At 36.3% G+C, this 12757-nt stretch overlaps 3 protein-coding genes and 3 long non-coding RNA genes across 6 annotated transcripts; all 6 read right to left on the bottom strand.

The window, feature by feature from the left end:
- Window positions 1-281: 281 nt before the first annotated feature.
- On the bottom strand, window positions 282-1214 carry LOC136820508 (uncharacterized). The gene has a single exon (XM_067076696.1). It carries the CDS (start codon window positions 1212-1214, stop codon window positions 282-284), a length of 933 nt encoding a protein of 310 aa, XP_066932797.1.
- A 78-nt stretch (window positions 1215-1292) lies between these two features.
- On the bottom strand, window positions 1293-2288 carry LOC136820507 (uncharacterized). The gene has a single exon (XM_067076695.1). It carries the CDS (start codon window positions 2286-2288, stop codon window positions 1293-1295), a length of 996 nt encoding a protein of 331 aa, XP_066932796.1.
- A 2470-nt stretch (window positions 2289-4758) lies between these two features.
- LOC136820496 (uncharacterized) lies at window positions 4759-7261 on the bottom strand. The gene is made up of 3 exons (XR_010848600.1): window positions 7225-7261; window positions 6544-6683; window positions 4759-4877 (listed from the first exon to the last, which is right to left on the bottom strand). It is a non-coding gene; the product is annotated as an uncharacterized lncRNA (long non-coding RNA).
- Window positions 7262-7316: 55 nt separating this feature from the next.
- LOC136820495 (uncharacterized) lies at window positions 7317-8130 on the bottom strand. The gene is made up of 3 exons (XR_010848599.1): window positions 8054-8130; window positions 7583-7679; window positions 7317-7384 (listed from the first exon to the last, which is right to left on the bottom strand). It is a non-coding gene; the product is annotated as an uncharacterized lncRNA (long non-coding RNA).
- A 339-nt stretch (window positions 8131-8469) lies between these two features.
- LOC136820494 (uncharacterized) lies at window positions 8470-9295 on the bottom strand. Its single transcript, XR_010848598.1, has 3 exons — window positions 9266-9295; window positions 8663-8738; window positions 8470-8560 (listed from the first exon to the last, which is right to left on the bottom strand). It is a non-coding gene; the product is annotated as an uncharacterized lncRNA (long non-coding RNA).
- A 1413-nt stretch (window positions 9296-10708) lies between these two features.
- Window positions 10709-12519, bottom strand: LOC136820506 (piggyBac transposable element-derived protein 5-like). Its single transcript, XM_067076694.1, has 2 exons — window positions 12479-12519; window positions 10709-11618 (listed from the first exon to the last, which is right to left on the bottom strand). Exons 1-2 carry the CDS (start codon window positions 12517-12519, stop codon window positions 10709-10711), a joined length of 951 nt encoding a protein of 316 aa, XP_066932795.1.
- Window positions 12520-12757: the final 238 nt, after the last annotated feature.

Genomic DNA, 12757 nt, shown 5'->3' with positions numbered 1-12757 from the left:
TTCTATAATCGGCGGCCTTTTTTATTTCTCCCTTAAAAGATATATCAACTGCATCTTCAAATATGCCTTTTTCTTTCTGGTTTAGATGAGCTGGGATTTCCTGGTATAAGTTCTTGATATGTCCTGCTATTGTGTGGAGTATAATAATAATAATTTATTTACAACCACCCATTACTGGGTAAGGTTGGACATAGAGTCATGACTCTCGCCAATGAGGCCTATTCACTTCAGAGAGTTACGACTATATGTCGAGCTATCAAAAAAGAAAAAAAAATTCAAAATTATTTTTTCTTGCTTAAGGCAAGAGTAAAATATTGGTTTAATGAAACATTTTTAAACTCCATAGCTTGGTCAAGTAACGATTTCGTTGGCCGACCTCTTTTAGTGTAGTGATCGTTATTGAAAGTTAGTAATTTGACAGTTCGTGTTACTGGCATACGAATAATATGACTAACGTAATGATGTTGCTGAGATTTTATAAAGAAGCTAACATCAGATGTTCCACATATATTATGAAGTTGATTGTTGTTAATTGCATATCGATAGTCATTAGCATCCGGATTCACAAATCTGAATCCACCACGAATCATTCGACGGAGGAGTTTTCGATACACAACATCCAAACGGTCAAATTGTTTTTGGGTCAGATTCCAGTTCTGACAGGCGTATACTAGCCTACTTCGCACAAAGCTGTTCAGGAAAAGTATGCGAGTTTTCAGATTAATTCGAAAATTCTGAATTAAATTTGACATTTGTTGAAATTTAGTGTTAGCAAGCTGGATGCGGTGGTTTATCTCCTTTTCACCAGTGTTCGGCTGGTTACAATCGAGATAGGCTCCCAGGTATTTGAATTCAGAAACATTGGCTAGATGGCATTCGTTTAATTTGACAATTGAGTTTGGATATGGAGAATCTACTGGATAATTGAGAATCATCGTCTCTGTCTTTTGAGCATTGACAGATAGACCGAACTTGACGAAAACATTATCAAGAAGAATTGTTGCAATTTGTAAACTCTCTTGATCTTTCAAGAATAAGACTAAATCGTCGGCGTAACCGCTCCAGGGTAATATTGATAAGTTTGAGAGATTAATGTTCTTTTTACGAGTCGATAATCTCTCTGCTCGCGAAAGAGAGCTAGTGCTGATTTGGTATTTGTGATCAAAGAACTTGATATCATCATTTAAGTGTGATTTCTCGAGTATCAGACGCATGACGAAATCGAGATATAAGTTGAACAAAAACGGGCTTTCTGGCCCACCCTGGCGGACTCCAGAAGATGTTTGGAATAATTAGGTTAGAGAGGTGTGTTGATAAAGTTTTTCCAATATCTTGATCATAATCGGTGACTTTTTGTCGGTGAAACGAAGACAAATTGTATCAAACAGCCATTTACGGGGTATATGATCGAAGGCGGCTGAGAGATCGACAAATAATAGATACAACGGCTGTTGTTTTCGATGACTGATTTGGTGTATTCTCTTTACTGTGTAAATCCCATCAGTAGTGCCACGGTTTGGACGGAACCCGTTCTGTTCGTCGGTTAGTTGACATTCGTACCAGTCGCGGAGTCGGAATAAGATGATATTGACAACGAGCTTACAGATAGTAGATCCGATACTAAGACCCCGATACTTTGATGCGTCCTTTTTTGAGCCTTTTCCTTTCCAGAGTGTTCTCAGATGGGAGTTACCCCAAGCGTTCGGTAAATCTAGATTTTCCCACAAGTTGTTGGTGATTCTTTGGATTACTTGAATCATTATCGGATGTGAACATTTCTTCAGTAGCTCTGCTTCAACGTCATTGCTTGCTTTATTATTTTTGAGGAGACGGATGTGTTTTTCTATTTCATCGGCTGTAGGTGGGAGGTCGTTGATGACAGTACTGTCAGAAATTTTTCGAAGTTCCTTAACAAATTTCGGTGTCTGATTAATTTCCTCAGGTGACGTATCAATTGATGGGTCAGTAGGGTTGAAATGTTTCTTAAAGTGTTCTAAGAGTTTATCGGTTGGGCAAGCATTGTTTGTTGGTTTGAGGGTAGTTTCCTGTCTTTTGGCACGATGGAATAGCTTTTCGATCTGCTTGTTAATAACAAAAGTGTTCATTTTCTCAGCTTCAAGCCTGAAGTGTTCGTTTTTGAGATGACGAGCTCGTAGTCGAATCTTTTTACGGATTCGCTTGATATCCTCAGGATTAACATTTTTAGATGAAAGCTCAGATTTTGTTTGGAAAAGTTCTTGGAGTTTGGCATCTGTTTTCCATGGAGGTGGTTGAGATTCAGATGTCATTGTAGGAAAGTAGATATTGGCAGATTCTTTGATCGTGTTTACAAGTTTTTCGTTTAGAAAATCGTTCGACTCTGAGTTAAGAACGTCATTAGAGTTAAGCTACGTGAGACATCATCTTTGAAAAGTCCAGTCATTGCTGGGGTGACTGCTTCGAAATCGATTCTCTTTTGACGTTTGGTATGGGTTCGGTTGATGTATCTTGCTTTCTTTGATGTTGGTGTACAAAGGTGTGCAACAACAAGACGGTGGTCGCTATCAAAGTCGAAAGAGTTAAACACGCGACAGTTTGTAACATATTTACGTAACCAACTTGCACAGAGGATAAAATCGTATACCTTTTTCGTCTTTCCATCTGGGGAGTGCCACGTAATTCGTCTGCAATTTTTATGCGTAAACCAAGTATTCAATACAGACAATTTATTCAGTTCAAAGAATTCGTGGAATCGTTCTCCATTGTCATTAACAATCAAATCGTTAATTATACTTCCTTCTCGTAACGAAGTGTTCGACCAAGCGCCAGATGTAGAAGCGTTGAAATCTCCAATGTAAATCAGTTTTTGGTTCTTTTTCAATGATTTAATTTGTTTATTCAATGTTCTATAAAACAAATTCTTTGACGACTCGGTGCTTTCCTCTGTAGGAGCGTAACAGTTTATTATTTTCAATGAGCAGCTACGGACGATTGCATCAACAACAATAATTCGAGCATCTACTGGTATTACTTCAACAATTTCTATCGACGAGTCTACTTTAAAAACAATACCAACACCATGGGTTCGTTTGTTACTATGTCCCGACCAATGTACCTCGTATTTTTTGCCAGAGTTCGATTTAATCAGAGCTGATCCTTTGTTTAGACGTCGAACTTCCTGTGGAGTGGCTCTACCGGTAGTATCTCGTATGATTCAAGTCCCGTTTTGCTCATATCTCTTTGAGCCGAATTGTACAGCACTGCTGGAACGTGATGGATTCCGATCATCTCGTTGTCGAATTTGGCCTTCAAATCGGCTTTCTTCTCACCATCTCTAAAATCAGCACCAAGTTCGTGTAACACGCCGACGATTTCTGGCTTGCTGATTTTGTCCGAGGGATTTACAACATGTTTAATGATTGCATTTTGACCGTAACTGAAGTTAGGGAAAAATAAAATAAAATGTATTTTTATTCCTTGTGTACTTCCCTTTTTTAACTTTTAATAACGTTGAAATACGCCTACCGCCATCTTGCCTCAAAAATTATATCCCGGATTAAAGAGAAATTTTGATTGATTGAAAGATTTTAGATTCCTTTTAGCATTGGGCCGTAACAACCCGTTTTTGCAATTTGCTTTGAAAATTTACTTTAATCGGATTAACTTTCGCGAGATTAAATTTTGCGATTTCGCGAATTAAGGTCCATTTTATGGGCTGAGAAACCAGTCCAAAATCTCCATTTGTGGCAAAAATGGCTATTTTTCAGCTGTATTCAGCATTAAGTTTTAATCCCGAAGAGCTAGAGACGAGACCGTTGAGTTTAAAGCCCAAAGGGCTAGAGTTCAATCTCTAACCTTTCTCTGGCAAAAGTGAAGCCTTAAAAAATGCGCTGCATTTTTGACGACAGATTGAATCTAGCAATTCCTTTGTTTACAATTGATATTTTTTTCGAAATTTAGCAGTAAATTTTAGTTTCAATCTGTCATTTGTGTAAAAACCAGGCGAGCCGCTCAAGGCCGCGCAACTTTTGTTGGCTTCAAATCCTACCAAGGAGATTGCCTTCGGGCTTATACTTCCTTAGACAAGACTCAGGGTGGGAAATTAAAGCACGCTTTCAAAAAATATAATTCTTCAAAACAAGAAAACCACTAGATACAATCCGTCGTCGTGATTACGACGCGTTTTGGATGAGAAACTATTTTTTCGCTTGCCCAATTTAATCCGATTCAAGTACATTCCTTACAAGATTTAGTTGAGTTGCTCACACTTCATTATATTCAAGCAAACTTAACTAAAATGTAATTATTTTTGTGAACATTGCTAGCAAAATAATAACTCACTTTGTTGATTTTAATTTGTCAATCCGATCTTGTAAACTTTGTCGTTCGCAATTGAGGACGTATGCCAGATCACGACCTCTCGTCATTTTGATTGGACAGTGCCAACAAGGAAAATTGCCACCCTTTTGTTGTCCCGCCTAAAGTTGACTCGCGGGTGCGTCACCTGCAAAACGGAGCAATTAGTATTAAAAATTTCACCCCAATTCTCTGTCATATGTCGTGGAAAAATTATAAGTGTTTCTAATCAATTCGTTCGGCGAAGAATTTCCCATCACCTACTTTTAGTTAATGAAAGCCGTCGAGTATTTTATTTTGATAAAAAGGCAGACTACCAGTGGTTAATCTTCTATCTATTATAAGGCAATTGTTACCTTTGAAAAATCTTATTTCGTCTTGGATTTTTATTTGAGGGGTAACCTCATAAAGTTTGGTGTTAATTTTGATGTAGTCCTCTAGCCGGACATCGCCATAACACAGTTGCAACGCGTTCGCTGGACACCTTGCCAAGATATATGGTACTGGTTTTTCCACCATTGCCTGTACATTCGCACGGTAGCCTATTGAAATCCAAATAAAATAAAACGTGATAAATTATCTGTGATTTGAAAGAAGCCTTTATAGTTTAGATTACTCCTCCTAGGAGTTTTTTAAGGACGAGTCTTGAAACGATTTGTTCTTGCAGCCTCGCAAAATTTAATTTCTTCTTGGACCTTTGAAATACACGCTTTTTCTTTTATAAGAATAACTTCTATAAGAATATCAGGGTGAGATTTCGGGTCTAAAACAATAGGCCTATTGTTTAGAACAATAGAAAAATAAGAGCAATGCTTACCCTCAACCAAAGTACACTATTCTTATAAAAAAAAAAGCGTGTAACCCAAAATCCTTATCAAACAAAGAAGAAAAAATAAAAATGAATGCCATTCGCCAAAATTATGGATCTTTAAAGTAACCAAAAAACGCTCTGATAACTCCTCAATTCTCTGCTGTCACTCATAGATACGATGAAAAGTGCAAACTAGGTCAAATTCGTTTTTTCAAAAAATCAAATGAAGATTAGCCCCTCGGATTCCGATTTTAAGCGCAAGTTAAGTCAACTTTGGCTTAGCAGTTTAAATTCCTATGATTAGCCCATGCTCGCTCTCATCCTCAATTCTTTACTGTCACTCAATTGGGCATTACGCCCAATGAAAGTGCGAACTAGGTCAAATTTGGTTTTTAGTTTTTTTCAAAATCAAATGAAGATTAGCCCATCGGATTCCGATTTTAAGCGCAAGTTAAGTCAACTTGGGCTTAGCAGCTCAAATTCCGATGATAAGCCCATGCTCACTCTCTCATCCTCAATTCTTTACCGTCACCCAATTGGTGATTACCCCCAATGAAAGGTGCGAACCAGGTCAAATTTGTTTTTTTATTTTTTTTCAAAATCAAATGAAGATAAGAACCTCGGATTCCGATTTTAAGCGCAATTCAACTTGGGTCTATCACTTCGAATTCCGATGATAAGCCCATGCTCACTCTCCTCAATTCTTTATTGTCACCCAATTGGTCATTTCCCCCAATAAAAGTGCGAACTAGGTCAAATTCGTTTTTTCAAAATCAAATGTAGATATAAGCCCCTCGGATTCTGACTTTAAGTGCAAGTTAAGTCAACTTGGGTTTATCGCTTCGAATTCCGATGATAAGCCCATGCTCACTCCTAAATTCTCTGCTGTCACTCACAGATACAATGAAAAGTGCAAACTAGATCAAATTCGTGTTTTATTTAATCAAATGTAGATATAAGCCCCTCGGATTCCGACTATAAGCGCGAGTTAAGTCAACTTGGGTTTATCACTTCGAATTCCGATGATAAGCCCATGCTCACTCCTAAATTCTCTGCTGTCACTCACAGATACGATGAAAAGTGCTAACTAGGTCAAATACGTTTTTTCGAAATCAAATGGTTATTCTTTAGGATGTAACCCCAGTCTAAATCTAGCATACGCAATATATACGCTAAGCACGAATTTGGCATTTTTGTAAAACTTTTTTAACACATTCTTTTTCTTGCAGACTAAAGCCGCAAAATTTGAAAAAGGGGACAGGGGTTGTGAAAATTAAATAGAACGTTCAATTTGAGTATATTATTTAAATTATGTATTTCATTTATTAGTGCAGTGTGAAGCACATAATAAATTGAAAAAATAATTTATAAATTATAACATAACTTTAAAATATTACCTGCGATTTCAAAAAACTCTTCATCCGTGTAAAAGATTGCTGGGTCGTATATCGTTGCGAAAAGCACAAGAAAGTGAGAAGCATTTGTGATACCGGACGTATCATGCCAGCATGCTATTGTGCGGTGCCGTTGATAATATCTGTTAACAGAAAAATACGATATTGATAAGTAAAGCCTGATTTAAGTATATCTTTAAAGATTCTCCTTCAAACAAGTTGCTAATTTAACATTTACAAGGGTAAATACGGGGTTCCCGAGATTATTTCCCGCAACATGGAAACGAGGCTTGCGTCCCCTGTCTCTTGTTTTGATTATAGATTTTCCATTTTTTCCACTTTTTAGTCTGTAAATTTCTATTTCTTTCATTGTAAAAAGAGGTAAATGCTCAAGAGATTTACTCCACGGTATAATGATTCCATCTTTTACTGTATTTTCGAGAAAAATGTCTATGTTTACATCAACATTATTAACCAAAAAGTTATAAACATTATCAGCTTGCTGCACATCTTTCGCTTGGTCCGCCATTTTGAATCTTTGTTTATCAATCTCAGCCTCGTTTCCGTGCTTAGAAATATAATCTCGGGAACCCCGTATACTCGGGTTTTCGAAGTCGAAGAATGAAACTGACGCCTCTCGGATAATTTTCAAATATAAACTAAAAATTAAATTAAGAATATTACTTTAATTTCTCCACGTCGCAGTTTTCTCCAATACGAGCAAGTTCCGATGCCAAGGTTTCTTCAGTGATGTTCTCGTAGAAGGAATCAGGCTTCAATCGCAACAAGTGTTTCTGATTCTTGAACATCTTATCTTTTACGTATTCGATTGAAAACTTCCTACCTGAAGATAAATTTATTATTAAATAATTAGAGTAATAAAGTAAATAAGATTCTTGAGTCATTGAGTCTTCAACCTGTAACTAAGATTTAAACAATACATACCACTTTGGCGTAGTCCAGGGAAATGACTGATCTTCTAAAATTGATATTAAAAATTATAAAATAAAGGAAGACAATAAACCATTAAAATTCTACTTACCAGAAACTTCATAGCTTTTGACTTTGATTTTTTCTCCGTCCAAATAAAGACACTCATATGTTTGAGGCACAATGGATTCGCCGAGTGTGTAAACGCCCTAAAAAGTAAGATAAAAAATTTAAAAAATTTTCCGGCCTTTTAGCCTTGATATTTTGTAGATAATCGAACTTGAGTGGTTTAAAATAATTGATAGGTCCGAATGTAACAAAAATAATGAAAATATTAGTGCCTTGAAAATAAAAAAAAAATGAAAAATGAAAAAAACACCTCAAGATTTTCACTCAAGGAACATATTTGCCAAATTTGAGCCGAATTCGACAGTTTTGAGGTCTCCCAGGCTGCCCCAAACTTTTAGCATCGTCTTTGTCAAAAATCAAAAAATTTCAAAAAATGATTCTAGTTCAACTGAAGTTGAGAATAAATTTTAAACCTCAGGGCGAGTCTAAAAATTCTAATGTAAAAACTTCTTACATCCAGAATTAGTTGTGTTAGTCGTTTCTTTAAGTCCAAAGAAGATTCTTCAGTGGGTATTGTGATTTTTGAGCCGGTGAATCTAATAAGCAAAAGCAAAATAAATCTTTTTGATCTGGTTTAACACTTATTAGGCTACGTCATATCTTCCTTCGTTTCGAGCGTAAAACTCCTACTCTTCGGGATATGAGCACTGCTCTTGTTTTGATGTGGAGCAAGATCAGTCAGAAAGAGGAAAAGAAAAATATTTTTTGCTTATATCAGCACAATGAAAAAAAGGGAGACACTGTCCTAATGTGAAATATGACTGTATGATATGAAACGGGAACGGGAACGCTTAAATATAAAAATAAAACCTTTAACAAGGATGATGTGTACAAACAAACCTTTTCTTTGCTTTTCTCATATATCGCCCATCACCAAGAATCCGATAGTGGTCTAAATTGACACCTTTCTCCTCCTCCAAAAACTTTCGAATCACCTGCCCAGCATTTCCAGGAAAGATATCTGAAGGAGCAAAGAAAAATATATCATTATCATTTTCATTTGCCCCATTACATCATCATTCACACGACACGACATTACAGCATTGCAAAAAAAAGTATGTACCTTGTTTAGTCCTCAGTTCATGGTCTCTTCCCAAATCAGTCAGGTTCACAATTGCACCAAGGGGTATTTTACAAAACTATTAAGTAAAATTGATGTGAAATTATTCTTGAGTTTTATAATATACTCGGATCTACCATTCTTAAAAGCCTTGCAAGACAAGGGAACAATAGTTGGGGTAATCTAATAAGGGTCAATGAATCTTTGTTTTTGCTAAGAATCTTTGTGTTTTTGATAGGAGTCTTTGTGTTTTTGCTACTAGGATCTATGATTTTTACTAAGAATCTTAGTTTTTAATAAGAATCTTTGCGTTTTGTGTTTTTGCTAAGGGTCACTGTAGTAATCCGACCACCCTTTTTAGGACCAACAACCCTTTGTATCTTGATGTTGAAATATGTCTTCAAGATAGATACATCACCCAACTTAACCTGCGCTGAAAATGTCAAGTATAAAACTCATTACAGTATGATAGAAGAACTCTCTTCACCAGGTTGTCCTTATTACGACATAGTCTAGAATTCCATTGTATAAGATAACAAATTTCAAATTCATCCTTAATTTTTGGTACACTATAGATGTCCTTTAGTTAATTTTAGTTTGTTTTACCGCTTCATAACATTGATCCCAGTGACACATATCAGATGCAAGTCTACCAACATGATCTTTTGGTCGCTTCAAGCCAAGCTCAATCGTCCTGGTTTCTTTCTGTGTTCGTTCTAAGGCTTCATCAAAACTTTCAAAACATTTTGTCACTAGATTTGAGCGATGTGATTCCACCAAATGTTCTATAATATGAAATCTAGGAATGAACCTATTTGAATATTTGTATGTTTTGCCTTTTCAGATTTCACTAAGAGTATAGCATGAGTAAGAAAAGCTAGATCAAGATTTCAAAAACATCTGGTATTTCAATACATGTTAAAAACTAATATAAAGATTGAATTGTATGTCAAGTGAAACCTTTTTTACTGCAATCTAATATTCTATTGGCAAAGAATATACCAATAATTCAAACCTTAATATCGAAGTTTCTTTCCACTGATTCTCAATGTCTATCTTAGCTTCTCTCTTTGCTATGTCTTTTTTCTTGCTTGCTGATAAAACCTTTGTCAAGCTGTTTCACCATTTGACCAGCCACCTCTTTACCAATATCCTTACTTTGTTTAAACAAACCTGCTTTTACTGCTTTTGACTTAGCTACATGATTTTTGCCGTTGACTGGAAACAACTTCAATGCATCTTTGTGGTTTTTCTTACACTCAGTGCAGTTAAACATTACATGTTTTTCCTTTTCTTTTGCAGACATCAAATTCCATCTCCAAAAGATGACAGCAATTTTTCTTTAGTTGCCTTAGAATTCTGTGAGATTTTGAATATTGTGTTTTTAGCCTTCACAATGTTCTTACGGTACCACTCATAATCAACATCAAAATTCTTACAACCACCAAACAGAAAACAAAACGTAGTGAAACTTGACTTTAAGCATCCACTCTTCTCAATATTACTGGCTACTCCACGACAAAATTTTTTTGTGCTAAGCTGATACAAAACAACTCTCATAAAGCCGCAACAAGCTGGTTGTATAATTGACTTTGATTCCTTATCCATCTTCTGAAACAAATAAAACAATAAATAAAGTTATCTTGAATTTTCTAACATTCTAACATTCTAACAATAATGAGAAGCCATGTTAATGGACGTTTTTTAATCAGGATGCTATGTTGAATAACTAAAAACTCCCGCATCAGAGAAAAAATTAACACACACTCACTCGTAATAATTACTCATTAACGTGGAAATTTTTTTAAGCTGGAGTTTTTTAAAAATTATTCAACACAACGTCCTGAAAAAAGGTCTACGAGACAAAACTATGACATAGCACCAGTTTAGCTGGTGTAATCTAAGGTGCACCATCTAACAATTTAAGATGCAATCCGCGATCCATGGATAAAATATGTTACTGTGTAATTACCTTAAGGGAACTTATTTTGGCGGGAACTAATTTTGGCGAGCAGCAAAGATCTTAAAAAAATTTAATTTTGGCGGGAACTAATTTTTGCAAAGGTTCCCCTTGTGCAAAAGCAATTGTTCGTCTATACTTATATCTCGTGATGGCAGATACAATTCCTGAAATTTGGCCACCAAATAATCAAGCAAGGGCCGAACTTTGTAGAGTCTATCTCTTTTGGGGTCCTTTGAGTCGTATTTAGAATTATCATTGAAGTGAATGAATTTCGCTATTAATTGGTAGCGATTACGCGACATAACCGCATGAAACGTTGGGTTGAAGTAAAGCGGGTCTTTACTCCAGTAGTCGGGTATTGTGGGTAACGAGTGAATACCCATTAAGATTGTGAGGCCAAGAAAGTTAAGAATGTCTTTCGAGGTCACTTCTTTCCATCTATTGGCCCGGGATTGTTCTGTGATATGAGCCTGTTTGAGGAACTGATCAGCATACAAATTGGTTTGTGTCACGATGTGTTGGATCAACTCATCAGTTAAAAATAAAAAGATAATCTCACTGACTTTTTCAGGAACCTCCACAGTGGGGCCACTGTAAAGGTCGAATTCCGGTAGTTCCAGCTGAAATGGAGCGTCTTCCCATTTTTTCCATGGACTGGGAGGAACCTTCTTTCCATGAGCATCACCCGGTCGGTCATGACCACGTCCAACACCACGACCCGGACCACGCGTTCTAGCACCGCGACTCCTGTAACGACTTCCAGGACCACGGGTTCGAGCTCGACCACGACCTCTTGATGGTAATGAAGATCTTTCCTCATCCGACGAAGACGAAGAGTCTGATTCCGATGAATCTGAGTCTGAACCAGACATTTCCGTGTCGGTCTCTTTTAGAGCTTCTTCACGTTCTGGTAGGATGGGCGGTTCGGAATCGCTTGAATCCATTTCTTCACTGGAGTCTTTGTATAGAATTGCAAGATTCGCGTATATCTTGGCACTAAAAAGGGAAAAAATATCCGTGAATGAAAGTAGAATTTTATTAACAAAGAAGAAAAATAAACCCCTACAGGGAAAAAGCAAAGTTTGGTTTAAATTTACCTGAGAAAACATATAATAAGGCACTCAATGAAAGCACGAAAAATCCACTACTATCTACACAACACAGATAGCATCCGTACAGTATATTATTTTCAATTTTTGTCAGAAGCGATTCATTAAAGTCATCCTCAAAGTGTGTACACTTTGGGTACACTTATTTCTCATAAGAACCATGAATAATTTGATTAGAGTTTCATTTACAATGTTAAGCTATTTTTTACCTGAAAATAGGTAGAAAGGAACCCCTTTTTTAGGGTCAATGTCGATGTTTTAGAAGAAAATGAATTCGATTTTCGAATTCTACATGAAAAATTGCATAAAAATGGATATTTTTCATTTAAATCCACAAAACTCGATTTTTTGGCCCATTTTCCCCCTTTTTGGCCCATTTTAGCCCTTTTTGTTCTTATAAAAAAAGTGCTTAATTACCTTAATTTGGCGGATGGACGAAAAAACTAAATTTGACGGGAATTTAATTTGGCGGTCGCTTAAAAATTTAACCTTAAGATGGCGTCAAAACAGCGAAAAAATAGCAAAAACACCTTAAAAGAGATCATATTTTCAAAATGTTTAATTTGGCGGGAATTTAATTTGGCGGATGGCGGAAAAAAAAAATTTTGGCGGGAACTTAATTTGGCGGATTTCAGTGAAATCTGCCAAATCCGCCAAATTTTCTTTCCGCCAAAATTTCTTCCTTTAAGGTAATAGAGCTGATTAGAAAAAAGTAATAGCTAATTAAAAATAAAAAGATTTACTTACTTTCTCGGTTCAATTTCCATCTCTTCTTGTTTATCTTCCATGTTCGGTTGCAGCACCTCTGAATCGATTCTCAGCATATACAGAAAGACTTTACACGTGATACATTATTTTCTGAAATCATCCTCAATTTGAGAAAACGTTCGAATCGCACAACTTTGGTACCATTTTTAAAAATTGAATTCCCGGGGGGTCATTTACGGTTTTAGGTGCCTAGAGACGTCACTAATGATCCAAATGGGCTGAAATTTGGTACATGTGTTTCTTGAGTAAATACCCGGA

This window comes from Clytia hemisphaerica, unplaced genomic scaffold (genome assembly GCF_902728285.1).
Source record: "Clytia hemisphaerica strain Z4C2 unplaced genomic scaffold, Clytia hemisphaerica genome assembly, whole genome shotgun sequence".
Taxonomy (NCBI): Eukaryota; Metazoa; Cnidaria; class Hydrozoa; order Leptothecata; family Clytiidae; genus Clytia; species Clytia hemisphaerica.
This window is presented reverse-complemented; position numbering and strand designations above follow the sequence as displayed.